The sequence below is a fragment of the Myiozetetes cayanensis genome, unplaced genomic scaffold (genome assembly GCF_022539395.1).
Source record: "Myiozetetes cayanensis isolate MyiCay16 unplaced genomic scaffold, myiCay2020 scf14, whole genome shotgun sequence".
NCBI classification, from domain to species: domain Eukaryota; kingdom Metazoa; phylum Chordata; class Aves; order Passeriformes; family Tyrannidae; genus Myiozetetes; species Myiozetetes cayanensis.
Genome location: NW_026087048.1, coordinates 10,033,681 through 10,055,719, shown reverse-complemented (window position 1 = coordinate 10,055,719; position 22,039 = coordinate 10,033,681). Strand labels below are relative to the sequence as shown.

At 42.5% G+C, this 22,039-nt stretch overlaps 1 protein-coding gene across 1 annotated transcript in view; it reads left to right on the top strand.

Annotated features, from left to right (window-relative positions):
* The window catches only part of SHC4 (SHC adaptor protein 4), a 32,340-nt gene extending 12,758 nt beyond the window's left edge, over positions 1-19,582 (top strand). The window contains exons 3-12 of the mRNA XM_050309663.1: positions 3,836-3,899; positions 4,770-4,889; positions 6,550-6,603; positions 9,579-9,630; positions 10,695-10,821; positions 12,822-12,999; positions 14,345-14,405; positions 15,799-15,978; positions 17,455-17,708; positions 18,345-19,582. Of these exons, the coding sequence (XP_050165620.1) occupies positions 3,836-3,899; positions 4,770-4,889; positions 6,550-6,603; positions 9,579-9,630; positions 10,695-10,821; positions 12,822-12,999; positions 14,345-14,405; positions 15,799-15,978; positions 17,455-17,708; positions 18,345-18,500 (1,246 nt within the window). The 3' untranslated portion in view covers positions 18,501-19,582. The remainder of the gene's footprint in view (positions 1-3,835; positions 3,900-4,769; positions 4,890-6,549; positions 6,604-9,578; positions 9,631-10,694; positions 10,822-12,821; positions 13,000-14,344; positions 14,406-15,798; positions 15,979-17,454; positions 17,709-18,344) is intronic.
* The last annotated feature ends 2,457 nt before the right edge of the window (positions 19,583-22,039 follow it).

Below are 22,039 nucleotides of genomic sequence, written 5' to 3'. Positions count from 1 at the left end.
CAAAGTGTCCCAGTGTTACTGCCCACAGGCCTCTCCCGCACGGGCACGTTCTGGGAGGAGCAGAGGTGCATCTGCCACAGGTTTCACTCCAGGGCTGCAGACCCAGAGAAAAACCTGTAGACTGTACTGCTGAACTGGACTAAAGGCTTATGGGTGCCAAAAATGAGGCCACCCTGTCACACTTTCCTGCCTCAGTGCTTGCTGAGCCCTGGGGGGTGGCTGCTGCTCACTCAGCGGGCAGAGCAAGCAGTGCCCTGGGGGGTGGGAGGCTGCATCAGATTTTTTTTGGAGAAAGCAAAAATTCCCTGTGCCAGCGGCTCCCTCAGCATTCAACTGCGTGGGGACTGCGGCACTGCCCCGGTTCAGAGGGTGGGGAGCTGCCCACAGCTGTGCTCAGGGGTCCCAACTGAAGAGGATTGATCCTGCTTCCCCATCCCACCTCCTGGATCCCTGCCCCCAGAGACCTGTGCCAGCCTTGATCCTCACTGAAGTGCTGTCCAGCAGAAATGTCCCCTGTGACAGAGGAGCATGTGCTGGGGCAGGAGCAGGAGCGCTGCCTCTGTGGTAGAGTTGCTGGTGGTGACAGCCCAGGGGACCAAAGTGGTTCAGAGTAATATTTTTCAGGATGGTGAAAAGATCTGACCCAGATCTCTTCCATTCACTATGGAAAGGGGAAAACTGTGTCAATGAAACAATGACCAGTTTTATGTAATTGTATGGGCACTGCAGGACCAGCAGACAGTGAATCTACTTCAAATGGCAGAAGATGCCTGAAGGGTTGAGGAGCGAGATTTTCTTTGCCTTAAACTACAAGAACAATTTAAAATCCTCACAGCTCTCCCGCTTCCATTCTGTTGCTCCCAGGGTGGAGAAGAGCAGCTGTGGAGTACAGAATTGGAGTTATCTCATTTGGGGTGATTTAAATGAAAAACAAAAAACCCAACACAAAGTGTTTTGTGTTGGGATGAATGGCAAGGAAGAGCAAAAGAAACAGCAGCAATATGACTGGAATGACAAGGCCACATTTTCTGGAACTGACACAGATTTGGAAGACATCAAATGGCCAAGTAAATGCCACTAACTCATAAGTTGCACATTTGCCCAGGAAGATCAGCCATGTGAGCTGTGCACGGGTGTATCATCCAGCAGATCTAAAAGCAGAGACTTGCCCAAGCAACTGTTTGAAAATGAATGGCTGTAAGAATGAATTAATAGCAGATTTCCAGGAAGAAAGCACAGATACAGTAAATCCCATTTCAGTTTATCGTGGATGTATCCAGAGTTTCTTTTCTTCCTAATGTGCAGTGCAGTTTCTAGTTCATGGAAATGACTGCAGGTAGGAAGTGTTCTGTCACAGCAGCAGGTGTTACCAAGCTGCTGCTTTTCACACCTTTAAAATAATGTAAAGTTTTGTAAGATCACTTGGAAAACCACCCAGAGGTATGCAGCAAGAAATGCCTGTGAGAAGATAATTTCCCCTACCAAAGAGATGTAATAGCAACTATTAAGTAGAAATGGTTTGCCTACTTTTTAATTCATTTTAGCTGGACAGGTGCTTCAGAGAGTGGTGAAGTGGGCAGCCACCACACTGGCTTGTACAAGAACGGGCTCCATGGCTGGCAACTTTGCCTACAACTCCTTCATCCACATGGGCTGCCTTGCATGTGTGAGAACTCGTTTGTCACCAAAAGAGATGACTTCCCTGTTTTTCCAATTTGTTTTGTATCTGGGTTTCTTTCTAGGTAGGGCTAGACTTGAAGACTCCAAGTAGCCTTAATGTCTTGGCTCTGATTTTAATTTCCTTTAATATTGAATGAGAAGATGAGTTCTCATTTTCCAAGCTGATTATTGGAATCTGCAAGATCATCCTGCAGGATGCTTTTCCCTTTTATTTTTTATCTTTTTTTTTTTTTATTATTTTTGGCCTTTCTTCTGGTAACAGCTATATAAAAAAGGAGTTAAACAAGAAGGATATCAGGAATTCGCTTCAAAACATATTTTCAACTGTGTAGGGGGGAAGTACTTTGCTTTAAAATGCTAAAAAAAGGCAATGTTTAAAAGGCTCAGTTTCTGACCCATCTTGCGTAGCCCTCAATGAGGCCCCTCTTCTTCCCTGCTGTTTTCACTCAGAACATATTAATCATATTCTTATTATTTTGCCGTGGGTGAGGTCTCCATTCATTTGACAGTCTGCAGGTTGGATTGCCCAGGATGTTCTCTGACAGGAAGACTCAAGGTGTGCCACTGACCCTCAGGGCTTTGACCAGGTCTGTCACTGGTGTAGCAGCTCAGGGGGCACTGAGCAGGGGCAGCAGCACTGCGGGGCTTCACCAGCGCTGGGCCGGCTTTGCTTCCTCTCTGATCTGCTCCCCGGGCACAGTGCAGGGTCCTAGGGGAACCACACTCCTCACAGGGGCACCTCTGCTTCGTGGGATGGCTGGAGCCTCTGGCCATTGTGTGGTCTCCTGATATTTTTTATCCCTTCTGAACCAAAACTTTCTCAGGAAATGAAGCCCAGTGGCATTTTCCTCCCACACGCGCACCAGGATCTGGAAACAAACAAACTTTGCTGACTAGCTCGTTTCCTAAGGAGCTCTTTGGATAATAATCCAGTAACATAAACAAATAATTAAACAAACTAATTCCCTTCCCCTTAAGAACAAAACCGAATCCTGACCCTAGGAAGCCCAACTCTGAATTCAGCCAAGAGAGGAAGGCTGAGGCTACAGCCTCAAAATGGATTTGCCTGATGTGGGACCTGAAGCCCAAGAGGGTGACAGGCCCTGTGGTTCAGGGCCAGGGCAGCTGGAGAGGTCAGGGGCTGTGGCTCAGACCTGGATGTCCAGGCAAGGTTAAGAAAACTTGACAAGCACATTCCACCCCAGGAAGGGGGCACCATTTCTCTGTTGACTCCAGAACAACGTGTCAGTCAGGAAAAGCCTGTCACTGCCAGCAAAAAGTTTTTTTCCAGCTGCTGTGCTGACCTCAGTCAGGGCAGTCAGTGCTCCACTGCATGTCCAAACCAGTCACCTGCCTGGGCATAGAGCAGAATTTGCTTTGTTCAAGTGTGGAAAATAGGCACAGCATGTCACTCTGCTATGCTGTGTGTGATTTAGCTGCCTTAGATACAGACCAGTGAACACTGCAAGTGTTTTGTGCCTTACCTTTCTGCTGCCCTAACTGAGAGGCACCTGTAGAGGATAATGGGTGGCTAGAAAGAATGTCTGCTTTGGGAAAGTCCTGCCCCAGATGTAAAGACATGAACTGAGACCTCAGCTCTGAAAAAGAACTGGAGGAGTTGGTTACACCTCCCCACCCACCCCTCCACACTTTTTTCTTGTTTTTCTTGTTGTTGTTGTTGTTGAAAGAAACCCCAAGTCCCAGGAAAGGCAGTCAGGGCCCCAGCTGGGCTCCCTCAGCATGCACCTGCTGCAGTAAAGAGGAAAGATTAGGCAGGGAGGAGCCCCTTCTGCCAAGCAAGAGGCCTCTCAACCCTACTGAGAAAGAGGATTTGAAGGCATTAGGATGTTTGAGCATCTTGTGGTTAATTATGTTTGGGGGTTTTTTAAACAAATTTTCCTTAGGTGAATCTGATGTGTTTGATGAAGAAAAAGAATCAGCCTAAAGCAGGCTGTTGAATCATTGTATTTTGTTAAATAGGTGTTGTTTTTTTTTTAACAGTGGGAGGAAAGAAAAAACAACTGTGAAAGACCTTCCAGAAGATTTAAGCGTTTATAAGTGGGCCGATAACAATTAATTGCAGCGTTGCTGGCTCTGTTTCAGATGATGAATGTGAAATGATCCAGCAGCTTGTGATGTGTTTTTTTATTTGCAGGGAAGCAATAAGCCGACTGTGTGAAGCTGTATCAGGTACAAATGGAGCTATAAAAAAGCGGAAGGTAAATACAATTTTAGCTGAACAATTAATTTTCTATATCTGTTTTTGATAAGCTGGATACACGATTCCTTAACAGGCTTCAATCCACGCTGGATTTAGCACATATTAATCCATCTGAACTCACTATGTATAACATGAAAGTGCTGGTAGCAGAGTGTTTAGCCTACTTGCTTTGGGGCTGAGGCCATGCCCTACTTTATTTTCTTCAGGATTAATGCTTTGCCCAGAGTTCTTGCTTCTACCAGCCCTTGCAGTGCTTGGTGCTTCACAGGTTTTAGGTTTTGGCTGGTAAAATTACTGGAATTGGGTGGTTTTTCGGATTGCAAAAGGGAGCTGATTCACTGGAGGATGACCTGCTTCTTATTTATATATATAAAAAATTAAACACAACTAAAATGGCAGTGTTTAATGGGTTTTGTTAAGTAACTGGGATGGAATGAGGGGCAACTGTAGTGGTTACTGTTGGTCGTATCCAGAAGAACTTTTTTGATTTCCTTCTGTAACTGTGGAGCTTGGGAGGAATGAACTTGCTCCTGAAAAATGAATACAGGAGAGAATTTCTTGTTTTACTCAGAAGCACTTCATCCTCAGGAAACAAAGAGCTCAGAAGGAAAATTACACATTCTGAATTACTGAGCCAGCTATAACATTTAGCTCACTGGGATTTCGCTTTAAAATTTTTTTCCCATTATTGACATAAAAACCATGCCTACCAGTACTGTATTCAGAGCTGATGTTTGTTAGAGGATCCATTTGCGTTTGATCAAGCCATTATCCCTGCTCCATTGAAAGTCTCAATAAGATACTGTAAAAGCTACTTGACTTTGATATGTTTCTGCCCCTGACAGCCTCTTTGTTTCTTTGTTCACAGCCTCCAGCGAAGTTTCTGTCTTCTGTACTTGGCAAAAGTAACCTTCAGTTTTCTGGCGTGAATATAAAGCTGACCATTTCAACGAGCAGCCTCACTTTGATTAATGTTGACACTCAGCAGGTAGGGTACATGTAATCAGTGTCCTTTTATCCGTGCCACTGTTTTCTCCTCCTCAGTGGCTTCTGAAGGAAAGGCTGGGCCCTTCAAGGGGAAAGCAGCACCCTTAAGCAGACTTGTGCACGCCTGGTGAAGCTGAATGACACGATGCCTCTGAATTTAAAAATAAAAGCACTTTGGGATAATTGGACATGCAGCACATGCCCTTTTTGTTTAAGAAGGTCTGTTGCTTGGGAGGGATCCTTAAGCACTTGGCAAACTGTTTGTGTGTCTGCCTGCACAGTGCCTCAGTGCCTGACAAACAAGGCACTAGTTCTGACTGGAGTTTCTGACAAGTCTTAAGGGGAAAAAAAAAAGGATATAAATATTAAGTCAGATCTTGGCTTTGGTGTCATTCAAAGCTGTTTTACAGCTGGGTACTATATATGTACAATCAGTTACACTATGTAAAGTCTGTAAAGTCTCTAGGCTTCATCGAGGCGTGTTCCCAGGAGCCTGGATCTGCTCTGGAACTGGGGTGTGCTCATTTCCTTCTTGGCAGATGGGATGAGGAGCTTTGTCCTGCCCACCTAATTCCTGTTGGCTTCAGCTCCCAGAATGAGCTCGCCCTGGGCCAGCAGCAGCGTTTGCTCCAAGCTGGAGCAGGGGAACGTCAGGGAAGCAGTTTTGGCTCACTGGCTCTGAGGAGTCCCTGCACTGAGCTGATGCCATGGTGAGCATCAGGCAGCTCTGGGGGTTTGCCTGTAGCACAGAGGTCTCCTGTCCGTTGGACACCCGTGCTAGGAGGGATTAGGGTTTATGGCACAAGGTTTCCTTTTGGGTACAGCAGGAAAGAGCTTCCCTACAGCAGGTAAAGCTCTGGGGTTTGGCAGCTAAAGTGTGGCCCTTTTAACCTGTTCCTGTTTGTACCAGGACTAAAAGCCAGGTGGACAAATCTCCTTCAGAAAGCACTGATGTGCTGGTCATTGCACACACAGACATGTAGGGCACTGTCCTGAAACTCATTACTAGACCTTTTCAAATGGAAAACCCTGTTTATTCTTATTCTAGTCTTGTGCTGCTACTGTATTTCATCGTGTTCACACCTGAATAATTTATTGCTCTTGATTTTATAATAAAAACCAGCTTGTCTCCAGAGATGAGGTAGTGTTTGAAACCAAGAAGAACTGATGTTTGATCTGGCTAGTGAAATTTCTGCCAGGTAACAGCTTGGTGCTAATGGTGAGAGAGAATATGATCAGACTATCAGTGGGGCCTCTTTGTAAAAACACCACCATTATATACATCAGACATTTAAATAAAATTATGGGTAATTTTAAAATTAATTAATATCTCAAGACTTTGCAAACGTATCCAGTGTCTGCAGTTACTCCCCCTTCAAAGTTTCATTTAGCTTCATCCTGACCAGGTTAGAAGTTGGTGATTGAATTAATTCTGAAAACTCTTTAAAGAAGATTACTCAGGGAGCTAGACATTACTAAACATGAATGGGTAGTCTCAAAATTATTCCTATTTTTATCTCCTTCCTTGCCAAATGATACATGCATGTATTAATGGACTGGGTTGTCATGAACTTAATTGCTTGCTCTAGGAAGATATATGCTCTGCTGTTTCCTAAGGTGTGGCCTGTGAGCATGTTTAACTAGTTTGTTATGCTTTTCAGATTATTGCCAACCATCATATGCAGTCCATCTCATTTGCTTCTGGAGGTGACCCAGTAAGTATTGATTCATAGGATACACTTCTGCAGGTATAATGAAATTATTATGAGAATGAAAGTACCTGCAAATAATTTTCTTCATCCCTTCCTACCACAAGCTCTAACAGGGTACACCACACTTCTGGATCGTGACCAGTAATACAAGAAAACTGAGGAACCGAGACTGAAAAGGAGCTCTGACTTGGGGATCTAAAAATAAGAACATTAACATAGGAATTGATCAGTTCTGTGGTCCCTGTAATCCAATAGCTGTCACAAAAGTGGTCAGCACTGGCACCTCTACACTTTTAGATGAATTTTGAGTCAAACAACTCCTATGAGACAGGTGTGGCATAACCACCTTCTTCCTTCAGACAGGGCTGTTCCTTCTGGTGTCACAGTTACATAGTCATTGATATTTTCAGGCAAGAGGTTTTCTATCCTCTTCCAAACTCTTTACTGCAATGATTGTAAGCAGGAAATGTCATCTATAAACAAGCCCAGCCCTGGCAGTGTTCTGAATTTTACACTCCATGTGGTATGAAACCAGCATTTTTAAAATCAGTTTTGAATTTTCTGCCCTTCAATTTTGTTAAATGTTTTCCTGTTTTGTCTTACGAAACAGGGAAAAGAGAAGGCTCTTTGGGTCTTGCTCTTGATAACACTGTGATGGAGGCCAGATCCAACTTTGACTGGAAAATGACACATCTGCCTCTTTGGATTTAGGAGTAGTCAGGAAAACAGGGCTGGGAATCGGTGCTGAGTGGCTGACAGCCCTTCTTTGGAAGGGCATGTGGGTGATGGAACTGGAGCTTTCTGGAGCCGGGCTGGAAGGTTGGGAGGAAGAATGTCTGCAGGCTCTGTGCTGTCACTCCTGCACCCAGAAGGGTGCCAAAGAACAACATCCTTAAAGATCCCATTTAAAGCTTAAGGCATTTTGAGAGTCTAAGAAGTTCAAATTTCACCTTGAGATGCCTGTGCCACCCTAATACACCCCACTGCACTAGAGAGTCCTTGGACTTTGCAGACCCTTTCTGATATGGAGTTCCAAGTAGCTCCAGGTGCTGGTATGATGTTGTACTGAGCATCACCATATTAATTTCCAAATTCCAGTTTCTTGATAGTTAAACAATTTAAATATGTCCTTAAGCTGACTTGCTTTTGAAGTTTTTACTATGTCCCACATGGTGGTTGTCTAGTTTGTCTTTATGTAACAATTCTCCAGTTTGGAGAATTTAAGTATGTGTTCTCAGACCTCAGCAAAGCAGGTTGGATGAGTAATTCTCCAGGGCTTGTTGCCCTTTTTTAGTCCTTTTTATATTATTATCCTGCATTGGTCTTGTGCAGTGATCCCATCAGATGCCACAGGCTGCACAGGGCTGGGTTTGGTCAGTACTTAATGGCAGGGCCACCAAGAGATGTGCTTGCACACAGATGTGCTGCAGGAAATGGGCTTGGTGGTGCAGCTGGTGACACTTCCTAATGGAAGGATATATAAAATAGAGGCCTTGCTCAGCAGTGGTACCTATAAATCTAGTGGCCCTTCACATAAGGGGCAATTTTGGTGTCTTGTTCAGGTAATTTTTTCAAAATTCCCTTTACTTTTAAAATGGGACATAGTTTCCACAGGACATGTCTCTCCACCTGCCCCCACACTCAGGGTCCAAGCACAGTTCAGTGTCGCTCTGTGCTGTTAAGGAGTAACACTATTCTGCCTGAAAATTAAGCCTATTCTGGCTTTATTTTAAAGCAAAGTCATCCAGCCATGTGCATAAACACTACAAAGACATAAAAATAGCAGGTACTGCTCCAGTTACTTTAGAGTCTATTTGCTCTCTAGATCTAATTTATTTTAAAATATTTATGATCTCTAAGAAAAACTTGAAAGGAAAAGGAAGGAAATTGAGTTCACTAGATGCATAAGAAATATTTAGCTTGCTTCGTTTTAATGACATTAACTTTGGAGATTTAAAAGGAATAATCTAGGACAAGTTCTGCTGGCCCCAAGACCTGCCTCTCGTGTCATTCATTGTGAATTATTAAATGATTGTTCTTGTGCATATTGCAAATGGGGCCTTGTTTCCTGCCAGCTGATTGCATCTTCCCTCAAGAGAGCCATGCCTTTAAGCTGTGAATTGCATTTTCCCCATCCCGCCTTAAAGATCCGAAATAACAAAATGCATGTTTAATAATTAAAAGAATGTTATTCATTACCTCACCAATTTTACTATAACACTGAATTATCAAGCCACTCTTTGCTTTTGCGGTACGACTAGAAATGTTAATTTTTCTATTCCAGTTCTCTTTTCAGTTTGCCTAGAAAAAGAGGATTATTTGAGTGCTGGCTGGAAAGTGAATCAGAAACAGACAAGTGATTATACTGTGGTTGTCTGATTTCAGCAGCAGCTTTGAGATCCAGAGTAATTTAACCTGATCGTAGCCAGACTAAAATCGGGCAGCAGCAATTGAGATCAGATACCTATTTTATTCTGCAGCATTTTAAAGTTTAACTTTTCTCTAAGATGCCTTCAAAACTCAGTCCTTCATGCTACAAATTGGAAACATTACAGCTTGTCATTTGCAGTATATTAGCACTGCTTTACCTTCCACTGATACTGGTAAGGACTGTCCCAGCCAAAAGCTGACCAGTTACTCTGAGGGAGGCACTGCCTGCTGCTGAGGCACCAGTTGTGTTTCTGCTCTGCTTGCAGGGCTGGAATTGAATACACAGTTTATTGAAGACCCAAAGAATGCCAAATGGTCTGGTGTGGTCTTTGGGAGGAAAAGATTATGGGACAATTGTTGTGTCCACAGCCACCAGAGTGTCACTGATGTTTGCCTTAGCTCACTTTGCTGGTACCTCTGGTGGTTTTTCCCTGAAGTACACGTTTTAAAGCTAAAAATATATCTGTCTATACTCAATTGCTTTGCTATGGTGGTAGGGTGGTTCATCATGATAATTTTCAATACATTTGTTGTCTTTTTTCCTATAGGATACAACAGACTATGTTGCATATGTAGCAAAAGATCCTGTTAATCAGAGAGGTATTGAAACAATTATCAAATTGTTATATGTGTTTATATAATTGCTTTATTTGTATGTAACAAGAAATTCTTTGACTTTAAAATGAGAAAGCTACTGAACAGCTCAATATTCTGTACAATTTCTGCTGTATGGATAGGGCTAATGATATACAGGCTGTAGCTTTAAATGTCATGTTCTTTGTGCAACAAAGTGAGAGTCTGCAGGTCAGACTAAAGCAGTACCAGCTGCTGGCTCCATGCAGATGTAGGAGTCTTCCCAAATTGGCCTTGCCTGGAAAGGTGGGCAGCTGCCCTGCTCTGGGACAACTTCCAGGTGAAGGAAGGGTAGTGAACAAGCCTCCTCATCTAACCCAGACTTCTGGTTATGTTGCTGGAAGGCAGTGGGGTGTCTATATATATATATATATATACACATACTCAGGTGTACAAGACCTTCTCCCCTCTGGAGGCCAACCCAGGGGATAAAATCCCTTTCCATCACTCATTATTTGTGGGCAGTACGAGAAAGAAAGACTGGAATTTGGCTACTTCTTTCATGCCAGACAGTTCTCAGAGCAGCACTGCTGATGGCTCTGGAGTTGGTAGTGGTGGCTCCTGCAAAGCTCACTCTGAGGTGCAGTGGGTGGCTCATAAGATCAGGATGTTTTCTGGAGAAGCTGGGCTGGAGCTTTACAGTCTGGGCTGTCACCCCTCAGCCCCAGGCTGCCAGACCTGCCCAGACTTGTGTTTTCAAGGCATTTCACACAAAAACTGCACATTTGTAGGGCTGGTTATCTCCCCTGCTGCTCCTCACTGCTAGGCACAGGGAGAAGAGGAGATGCAGGAAGCATAAATGGAGAGTTTCTTTTATTGAACTATAGAAAAAAAAAAAAAGATGATACTATGATTAATATATCTAGAGCAATTTCCTTACCATGTGATCAGTCTCAGTCTGTATAATGTCCTAAAGCTATCTACATACATATTTTCATGCCCAGTTTTTCTGCTGTAAGCAATGTAGCTTAAGTCTCTATTTTCTGTTATAAATTGCATTTACCTAATTAAAATAAGGTGTCTCTTTGCAGCATGCCACATTCTGGAATGTCCCAATGGGATGGCACAGGAGGTGATAAACACCATAGGGCAGGCTTTTGAGCTCCGCTTCAGACAGTACCTGAAGAACCCATCCAGCCTGGTTGCATCTAATGAAAGGTCAGCACATTCTCAGTCACTTAAATGATGTTTTCCTCCTCTTTAGTACTTTTCAGGAAAATAATACATTACGAAAAGTGGTTCTTAAGTAAGGTGCTTTAGAGATGCTTTCTGGACATAGGCACACATGTCTGTATGTGCCGAGTGTAATAGACTAAAATTAGATTATTCCATTAAATCCGTTGATTTCTGTGACATTTGTATCAGTGCAGAACACAGAATGTAGCTGTACTGTTCCTTAGATAAAACAGCTTTGTCTTAAGTCATGCAAGTTGAACAAATGTTCAAATTACTCTGCCCAAGTAAGTTCAGCTCTATAAATAGCACACACACACAGAGGCTGAGCTCAGTCCTGACCAGTGCCAAGTTTAAGCTTCCTGCAGCTGTGGAAAGTGTGGGGTGGGGAAAAAAGCCATTTTAATTCACCTTTCTTCTATTCTGCTCATGTCCTGGCAGCAGCCTCGGGTTTCACCTGTTGTGACTTAAATCAGCCTCGTGTACTGAACTAAACACAGCCAGCACCTGGTGTTGGAAAGTGGGGAGCCCTGTCCTCTGCACATTGCCCAACATACAAGGCCTAGATTAATTTCTGGACCACAATTCCCCAGTTCAATTACCTGTTTTCCATTGCACTGGGGACACAATTCTTGCTCTAATTTATGGCTCTCCTCACAGGTTAGCCACGCCTATTTTTCTCAGGCTTCTTTTTACTGTAACACCAAATTTGATTGCCTGCTACCTCCCGTGAGCAGGCAAAGCTGTAGCACCATTTAACTGCATCCTGATGCACTCATGCATCCTCCTGCACTGGAGCCCTGTGCAGGCAGTGTCCCTGGTACAGTGCCTCATGCAACACAGCAGAGCTGGTTTTATTACATAAGAGAAACTCCAGCTTATATTTATTTCAGTGGTTCTTGCCATTCCGCTGCTAATACTGGTCTGTTTTCCCTGGGGACAGTAACCAGAGGAAAAGCCTTTGCTATGGAACTCTGCTAGGTTATGGCACAAGTATCATAGGAGCAGGGAGAAATGGCAGAGGCTAATTAGATTTCCTCCTGGAGCACAACCCGCAGCCAGCCCCGGAGAACAGCCCTCAGGCAGAGAAGTCGGATATTGCTGTGTGAATGAGTCACTCCCTTCCAAACTACTATGAATCACATAATCAAATACTTGCACTGCATATCACATAATCAACTACTTGAACTTTATCTCTTTCCTGCTCGAGGCCTTTTATCCAATTATACTCTTGTTAATCAGAGAAGTAAGATTTGAGATGAGTTTTTTTATTTTGGGACCGGAGACAGTACAGGAAGCACCTAGTTGCTTTGCAGTGTATCAGCTGTACATTTAAACTGTCATCATTCTGGTTTAGCTCAAGAAAAACATTGGGCACTCTCCTTCATGTCATTCAGTGTTTTTTTCAAGCTGAGACAGAACACTTATATTGATTATGGTTGTTAAATTCAGAGTACCTTCCACTCAGGAAAACAACTTTTTTTTTCTTTGCAGCAGTACTTGATTTTCTAAACCATTTGTAGGTTTGTCTGATTAAATGCCACGAGGTTTTAATTTCCTCTTGTAAGTCTGCCTGCCCCCCAGCAATCTCTTAGATTTATACAGTTCAGCCTATAAGCCAGAGGAATTAGTTTAATGGTCAGCATTTTGGATACCTTAATGAACAATGCATTGGCACTCCTCTCTGAAAGCTTCAGTAGGTACCTCTTATATTTTCAAGTCAAAGAAAAGGTATGTGGGCTGCCCAGTGCTAAGGAAATAACTGTACCTCCCTTTACCCCAAACTGAGATGACTCAATTTTTAATTCAGGAAGAAGTAACTGGAAAAATAAACAGCTCTGAAAGTTCAGGCCCAAAGCCCTTTACAGCCTCCATATGGCTGATCTGTGTATTGTGCAATGTGCAGACACTGGGGACGTTTGCCTACACTAGAAAGCAATTGATTACATCAGTAGCTTTTTTTTTCCATTCATATTTTTTTTCAGTGAGGCAGCAAATACTAATGGATCAGCTGGGAATTCACAGGAGAGGGAGGATCATGAATATTACAACGAAATTCCAGGGAAGGAGCCTCCCACCGGTGGAGTGTTAGACATGAGAATGAAAGTGCAAACAGACCAAAGGGCTAAGTGTCCTATCCAGTACAAAAAGCAGCATTGCTCAGTAAGTACATCATCTTCTGGGATAAATATTCTCTGCCTATTATGGAAATGAATAATAAAATGTTACTGTGGTGTTAAAGTATGGCATTAACATCAGAACCAGGTCCTGATTATCCTGGGAAAAGGTTTTCTAGGCTAGATTTAATGATGCTTAGTACATAATTGAATCCCAAAGCACTTTCTGAATATTAACTGGTTTGTCCTTAGAGTACTTTTAGGAGACCGAGTAATATTCCCTTGTTCACTCGTTAGCTCTGAGAAGAAAATAGATACTGATTTAAATGGCTTGTCTGAGAGAACATCTGCAAAGTCTGGGACCTCCTGGCTCCTGATTCTGTGATCTGATAAATATTTCATCCTGTCCATTATGCTCTACAACTTATACATACAACAACATCAACTGATTGCAATACATACACAATGTTTGTTACTCTTGGAGTGTTTCAGGAGGCTCTGTTAAAGCAGCAATTAAAGATGCAGATATCTGTGGCTCTTGTCTGTGATAATGGGGAATAAAACCCAAGCAGGGAGTAAAAAGAGCCAAGTTTAGACTGGCTGCACAGACTTTAAAGCCTGCTGGTCAAGTCCTTGGGAGCACCATCCTTTCCCCACTCAGGAAAGCAGGCACCACTGCTTTGTTCAGAGGGAGCACACTCGTGCTTGCTGGAATCCAGTTGGTTCTGTCTAAAAAGTTGCTGCTCCCAAGTGTTACTTGTGTTCGGTGGCCACTGCTCCCAGGCTGCTCTGTGTTGCTGTGCTACTGCTCCCTCCATTTTTTGCTTTGTTAACATCAACCATACTCTACATCTCGGCTGTGGGCCTGGTGGCCTCCACCTCCCCAGTTCTCTAATTCTACAAGTGTTTTAATGTATTCTGAGTTTGCACCTGAAGCTTGCCAGAGTTGTTCCAAGGAGCTACCCTGCAGCATGTAAATGCAAATGCCTTTTTACCTTGTGTTTTTCCCTTCAGTTCCAGTGCTGCTCAGACAACTTGGTGACCATTTCACTTTCAAACCGTGATACTTGTAGTAATTTCTCCTTGTTTTTATCACAAGGGACATTTATAAGGAAATCTGAACTTTATTACCTAGGAGTTATGCTGTATATAATAAACCTTGGATACATAACTGGGCAGTTAATGGTCTCTGTGAGGTTGGAGTCAAGATATGACACCCTGCAGGAAGAAAAGTATCAGCACAAAATATTATTTGAGGAGATGGGAATTTTTTGGTGAAGAACATATGTTTAGTTAGCAGTATGTTAATTGACTGGTGCTTGAATGTTTTAAAGTTGCCTGAGTTTTCTAAGGCACTGCTTTATGTGACTGTTGTTACGATTTTTCTACAGACAGGCAGCCCAACATTCATCAATATATATGAAAATTGTCCAGAAGAAAACAAAACTGTGGGTATGTACTCTCTTTTCCTTCTCATGCATAAGCAGAATGAACCAAGGCAGGCTGCCTGAAAGAGCTGCCCCTTGGCTTTCGATACAATGGTGAAAAGTGTTCTATTTAGTGGGTCATTTCTAGTTCCCTAGATGAAGGGCAGACAAAAAAGCCTTACAGCTTTTCTAAAGGCCACTAATCTATCTTCATGTCTGCTGGCAGTCTTATTTTACTTCTCATGATACTGTACAGTAGCTCTTTGTTTTTTTTAATTCTCTTTCATACTCTTTGTTGTTTTATTCCCTTTTTTCATACCCTTTGAAAAAGGAAGATACTTCATTACATTTCAGTCTCTGAATATGCCCCTTCCCCCTACAAACGCTCAGTGAAACCCAAATTATCAGTATCAGATTGTTGTTCCAATAGAGCCTGGTCCCTTGATTTCAACATCACTGACTTTTCAGTGTGACTGTGCCCTTCCCCTGCCTTAGGCAGCTTCGTGCCCAGGATCAATTAGCCTTTAGCAAAACCTGCTCTCAGGGGCCCCAGGAGGTCATCAGCCTCCATCTCTTTCTGGTCTTCCCTGGCCACAGCTGACACCCTGAGCACATTTCCTCAGCTCATCTCTTTGCCTGCACAATGAGGTCCTTTTTGAATTCCCACCTGCACTGCTCTGAAGTGATCCATTACTCTGTCTGCAGGGGATACTTCACTTTCTTGTGTTATTTCCGATTCAAGGGAGCAAGAATCAAATGGTTTCTACAAAGAGAAGGGTGAACAAATAAAAGAATGAATGAATAGATCTATGAATAAAACGTTTTCTGAAGAGCAAAAATATGCCTGCTATTTGGCGAGCTGGAGTGCTATTATTTTCATACCCTGCAGGGGATATTCTGTGAGCCTGTTCCTAGGCTTGAATCCTGACCTGACAGATGTGGCTTTGGCTCTCCAGGCAGAGCCACAAAGCACCAGACTCCTCCATCTTTCCTGGTCCACCAGATTAGCAAGAAACAGAATTGTTCAGCTTCCCACGAGCTCTTTTTGTGGTGCAGAGGGGAAGGAAAGGGTTTTGCAACAAACAGTGTATATGGTTTGTGTCTTTGTAGAGTCATATATATTAATTTCTTTCCAATCAGTGTGGGATTCACTGCTGACAGTGATTGAAGCAAAACTGAACCAGTGCACAACATTTTTGAAAACTTCATTCTAATTAATTTTGGATAGTGTACCTTGTGCCCTCTAGCCATAAGGAAAAACAAGTTCATTTGCCCATTTTTCTTTTCCTTCTGAATTACTTTAGTGGGATATAAAGAAGTACATAATTCCTATTTCAGCTTTTACAGTTACTTAAACTTGGGATTAAAAAAAAGAAAAAAAACCGAGGAAATCTGTGCCTACTTTATACTAATTGCAGGTAATTGTGATGAAAGATCACAGAAGACAAAAAAAGAGGCAACAGTCTTGAAACCTGCCTACAAAGCAGATCTCTTCGATGACCCCTGTTACATCAACACCCAGGCCCTGCAGCCTGCAGCCTGCCCAGCCCGTGGTACAGCAGCAGCACAGAGCCAGGGGAGCCCTCTGCGCCAGCACAGTAGGTCCCACTGCAACACCGTGTCTGTCTGAGCCTGAAAATAAGGGGCTGTGTCATCTTGTGCAGGGAGAAAGGCTGGGTTTTCTCCATAAGAAATACAGAAAAGGCAGGGGGGAAGAAATCTATCCTGTTCTTTTGGCTTGTTGAATTCAAGGGAAAGGGGATTAAGGAATAAAAGTAGCGATGGTAAACAAGCAGAGTAACCTTTCGTCTTCTGTAGCTGATTGATGACAATATACAGAGTTCCACAGGTAATGATGAGCAAATCTTTAAGATGAAACAAAGCCTTGGGACAGGGTCATGCCTCAAGGAAGAGGGTTCTCCTGTATGCTCAATGCATTAACCACTCTCAGGTGAAGTGACCCCAGATGCCTTTGCTTCACAGGCAGTAGCATGCAAGGTCAAAGTGGGATCATTGTGAATGTCTTTTCTCAGTTCTTCCATAAGTGACCATTGAATCTCATCCAGTAATTCCTAAATGAAACTGTTTGATCAGTAGTATCTATTAAATGCGTGTCAAATTAAAACTTGCTTTATGGACTCATAGTGGTGGATATCCATTAAATAACTATATAGTTGCTACTGATTGTCCTCATTATTGAGAAGACTTTATTAGCTTTGCCTTTTATGGTTTCCCACTGAGTGTTTTCTCTGTCAGAGTTGGCTCCACACGAGAAAGTGGACAAAGGAGTGGACAGAACTACAATAAAGGAAATCTGTGACCATTGAGACATTTCCAACCCAGGGCTATATCATGCTCTGAAAGGAACTGCCTATATCCTGAGGAGCCTTAGGTTGCACAATTCCATTGAAGAAGTGGTATCCTCTTATTTTCCTTAGAAGAATCCTGCCTGTGAATCATTTGCAGTCTGACTGGCTATATCCCAAACCACCCAGTTTTTTTAGTACATTCAGTAATTGTTCGTTTTTTCACAGCAAATGCATCATGCTGTAATCCTTCCCTTCTGGCTATGTTGGCTGTGTTGTCTTACATTCCTGCACAGAGCTGGAGCCACTCAACATGACTCTCCCAATGATCTGTGACAATCTCTCCAGAGCTCGTTAAGGAAGAAGGAAAAACAAGATCTTTAAAAAAAAAAAAGAAAAAAGCTAAAAAGCCAACAAAAATCTTGTTTTTACAGGGAAGATTTGACTTTTTAATACACTCAAAGAAATATAAACCCAAAACAGTACAGCATCAGAAAAATTCCTGGTTTTATTCCCTGTTGCCTAGCGACCCAAGGGTTTGCCATCTAAGGTAGGGGAGGAGATGGTGTGATAATTCCACCTAATGCACTGCAGGTCTGTGAGCATTCATGTGTGCATATTCTTACAGTCTGTAAGAATATGATTTGACCACAGCTTCAAGACTGAATCGTTTGAATTTTTAAAAAGCTATAAGAATCCTGTCTTACATCCTTTTAGAATGAAGTTCTAGGTGAGGTGTCCAATGCATTCCCCTTCAATTCATTTCAGAGTTACCGGAAGCTGCTCAGCAGAGTGCCACGAGCAACACAGCTGGTCTCGGTGTTCTGCCACAAATAAAGCAACAGCTAAAGAATGAAGATTGTTACCATGGCAAATTAAACAGGAAAGCAGCAGAGAGCCTCTTAGTCAACGATGGGGATTTTCTGGTGCGAGAGAGCACAACGTCACCTGGGCAGTTTGTCCTCAGCGGACTTCAGGGAGGGCAAGCAAAGCATCTGCTCTTGGTGGATCCTGAAGGCAAGGTATGAATATTTCATACCCTGCAATTTCAGTGCTGCTCAGGTATTTCAATCAAAATGCACAGGTGCATTCCAGGATGTGGAACTGATTTGATTCCATCCAGGTTAATTTAAATGTAGCCAGTGGCTTCAGTAGCTTTGAGAGTTCCATTCAAGAACGTATAAGCACTGAAATACCATGGAAATAGAAGTCAGGTACTTAAAATAGCTTGTTAGTCCAGATGCTGACAATTAGTGTATACCCTTAACACAAATTCTGAGTTATTATATTGCTAGAAAAATAACCCTAACCTTAAAGAGCTGGTTTGTTGTCACTTCAATTCTACTTGCTTCTGCTCAGGGCTGGAGGAGCACTCTTGAGTGACATCTCTGAGGAGGGAGTAAATCAGAAAAGTATTTAATTCCCCTTTGCAGCATCAGCCCAGTTCTACATACAGTCTCTTTAGCTTGGTCCTCTGCTTTTCACATCTGCTAATGGTGGGTCGAAGGACAGCTCTGAATTGCTGTCTGCAGCCAAATGGTCCTGCTCCAGTGAGTTCAGTGGCTTAAATGCCTTTTGACTTTGGTTGGACATGATCCTAACACATCAGTTATAAGCACAAGCTAACCATAAATGTATTCCTTTGCTTCTTTCATTAGGTGAGAACCAAAGACCATGTATTTGATAGTGTGGGTCATCTTATTCAGTATCACATGGAAAATAATTTGCCAATCATCTCCTCTGGAAGTGAAGTGAGCTTGAAGCAGCCTGTAAGGAAAGAGAGTAATACGGGACACATGCAATATCACAAATAATCCCTTGGATCTCACAAACCCCAAAACAATTCATATCTGAAAACTGTACCGAGAACTTTCTAGTATGAAGACAACTCAAAAAAATATAGACTGCACTTTCTGCTGCTGTTCCAGAAGAAACCCTTTTGTGTGTGTATGTATGAATATATGTATATGTGTATATCTATGTAGATCTATAGAGATCAACAAGCATAGTTATATAGATACATATGATCTTAATCTTAACGAAGTTACACCTTCCCAGTGCGAGATTCATTTGTGAGAAGGTATTTTAGACATGCACAAATGTCACTTTCAAGGTCATACTGAATCAGTAACTATTTAAAAGCACAATTAAAACTCTACATACAAAAGCTCACTTGAATGAACTGCTGGAACATTAGTACGTGCCTTTTAGCATAGAATTATTGGAAACCAATGTTATTTATACTGAATTAGTTTTGGGTGGTTAAACAACATGTCTAAGCTTTTAACTATTTGCCAAAAACAAGTACAATTTGAATATTACTAAAATGTCATCTTCTTTCAATAGACACTAACAATTTCATTTTGCTTGTAACAGCACTTTACTAGCAAGTAATGTTTGAAATGAATAGTGTTCACAATACAGAAAGGTTGTCCAGTTTCTTAATCATTTTTTGTCACTGACTACTCAAAGATTTGAGATTATGAACACTTACAAAGTTGAAATTAATATATGTAACATAATTTTGGAATAGAACTTGTTAAAGGACAAGCATGCTAGATTCTAATATTTTTGTCTTGCATATGATTTTACTATTATTATCAATTAATACTGGAGACATCTTTTTAAAGGTAGACTAAATATATTTTCATTGATTACATAGTTGTTTACAAACTAGAAAAGCTGAACAAAACTAATGATACATTTTGAGAGAAAACTATTTGAAAGATGTTTGAACTTTGCATGTGTCCTTATTCAGTGTTCTTTCCAAAACAAGACACAGTTTTCCCCTCTCTTCACGTAGAGTCCGTTTGTTCCTAAACATGGAAAAAGGTCTTTTAAAGGAAATCTATTAATTGTTTTGCCACAATAAATACCCTAAATATGAACAATCCTATATTTCGAGTGAGCAATGATTTATTTGGCTTCCTGTTGAAGAAACAGTGATTTAATAAGTAACTGAAGAAAGGCAGGGGAGATTTGGGGAATGAACTGGTAGCCCAGGTGATGGCCTGAGAAAGTTGTGCCTTTAAGATAAATAATGTCCTCTGGCATGAGCAGAGATAATTCTCTCTGTCTCCCAGCCCACCGGCTCAGTTCCTAAGGCAGACAATTGCTTTGGGTTCAGCAATTGCTGGAAGATTTGACCACACAAAATACGTTCTGTTCTTTTGCCTGTGCTCATGTTAAGTGGGACACTGTAGCATGAGCTCTTTCCTCTGGAAAACAGGAGGAGAGGTCATATACAGATACAGTTATTGAAAACAAGCTTCCTTGAAGGGGAAAATATAATGTGAAGAGCCACACTTAGAGCTTACTAAAAAACATCTTTATTCTTATCCTCAGCTAATAGCCATAGAATGTGTTTATTTCCTTGATAATAACATGATTAGAATACTCAATTACATATACTGAAGAAATGAGAGGTTTTAAAACATTAGCAGTTCACTTCCCTGCTACTAGTCTGGAATTTTTTATGCCTTCAGACAGGAAGGCCCAAGCTTGTGCCTGTTCCATCCTGTGCAAGGTGTTCACAGGCAAAGACCTCCAGCAGGAGCTCCTGCTGGAGCTTTGTGCCCTGGCAAGCACGGCTGGCAAGAAACTGGGACTGGAGTATTAAACCCCTGAGTAGCAGCCTTTCTGTTCTCACATCTTACCAAACTTCATAATGTGCTTGGCATGACTTTATTGAGCAAACAGTGGAGTCGAGCAGCTACTTCTCTGGCATGTCAAGGAGAGAGGAAGACCTGCACAGGGCTGGTTTGCTTTTGCATCAAAGCTGAGTTTTATGACAGATCATAGAAGGAAGATGTGCAGAACTCCATCTCTATTTTTAGTACAAATCCAAGTTACTCAGGACCAGGACAAGAGCATTTGGAGTTATGTTAGTATGAGATCAAAGTTGTTTGCCTTTGCCAGTCAAGGTGCTGACTCAGGGACTTTTTTCACTTCATCAGTTTTCACTTTATCAATGCATAAGAACATCCACAGCCGGTGTGTGATGTTGGGATCACAGGATGGTGCAGTCTGTGTCTCCCTCTTTGAATATCACTAGCTTAAAAAGTTAAAAAGACCCAAATCTCTGTTTTTATGCTCCTGAATCTTTTTTAAGTGTCTGAAGCAGAACTTTGAAGGAAAAGAAAGGAAAGGGAGGTAATTGGGTGCCACTGCAATAAACAAGTATCTCAAAACATCTTGATGTGACAGAAAGTAAAGATTCCAACTAATTACGGATACAAATCAAACACAACACATCCATGAATTATAGACACTTGTTTCCTAGAATAAACTATATTCATTCTCAGGTTTTTTTGTTTTAACATTTATATGCTTTGACTTAGTTATTAATGCTGGTTTTTTTTAATTAATGCTGCTCTGTGGAGCAGCCATATCATGTAAAGTACACTGGCAGCTCCTGTGTGGAGGTCTTAGAAGTAATTACGCTAAAAAGAAAAAAAAGCCTGAAAAGTTTTGCAAAATACTGTTCTTGAGAAACTGAATATGAATTGTCAGACACATTTAGATTGACTCTTTTTTGTTGTTGTTTTCTGATTCATTTAATGCCTGTGACAGTGCTGAGAATTGGTTAATCTGTTCTGAGGGTTACTAGAATCCCCTTGGGACAAACAGCTAATTTGGCCTATAATGTCACATTTATAAGGCATAGCGTGTCCGGTTTTTTTCAAAGCTCCCATGAATTTCACTGAAAGGCATTGAGTGCTCGCCTCCATCAGCAAAAATGTGATGAGCAACCCGAGCGCCTCCGCCCCCTCCCCTGCCAGGGGCGAGTCACCACACGGGGCTGTTACAGACTGCCACAAACGCTGTCCACAAAACCTTTCGGATTTGGGGTTTATTCTTTTTTTTTTTTTCTTTTTTTAAGAACGCTTCCTATAGGCAAATCTGTAACAGAAATACATTCTGAGAAGCTTTTAATTTTTTAGGGAGATTGAGCCCTTGAGGCAGAGCGGGTTCCCCGAGCACCCCATGAAGGCTGCCGGGAGAAGATGCCGGGCCAGGGGAGGTGTCCGTGATCCCTCAGCGCTATCGTGACACTGTCGTGAGGGCGAGCTCGAGGGGACATGACGTCACCCGGTGGCCGCGCGTTGCCAGGCAACCGTCCCGTCCCGCCGCAAGATGGCGCCGCGGAGAGACCCCGCCCATCCACGAAACGGCCGCTGCCATTGGCCGCTTGCTCGGCCAATCAGCTTGCCCGGTCGCGTTCCCGCGGCCATGCGCGCCTGCTTTCAAACAATCGGCGGGGGCGGGCCCAGGGGGAGTCCCGCCTCCCGCTCTCCCGCCCTCCCGCGCGGTTGGCCCTCGCTGCTGTCAGTCAGCGCCGACCTGGCGCGCC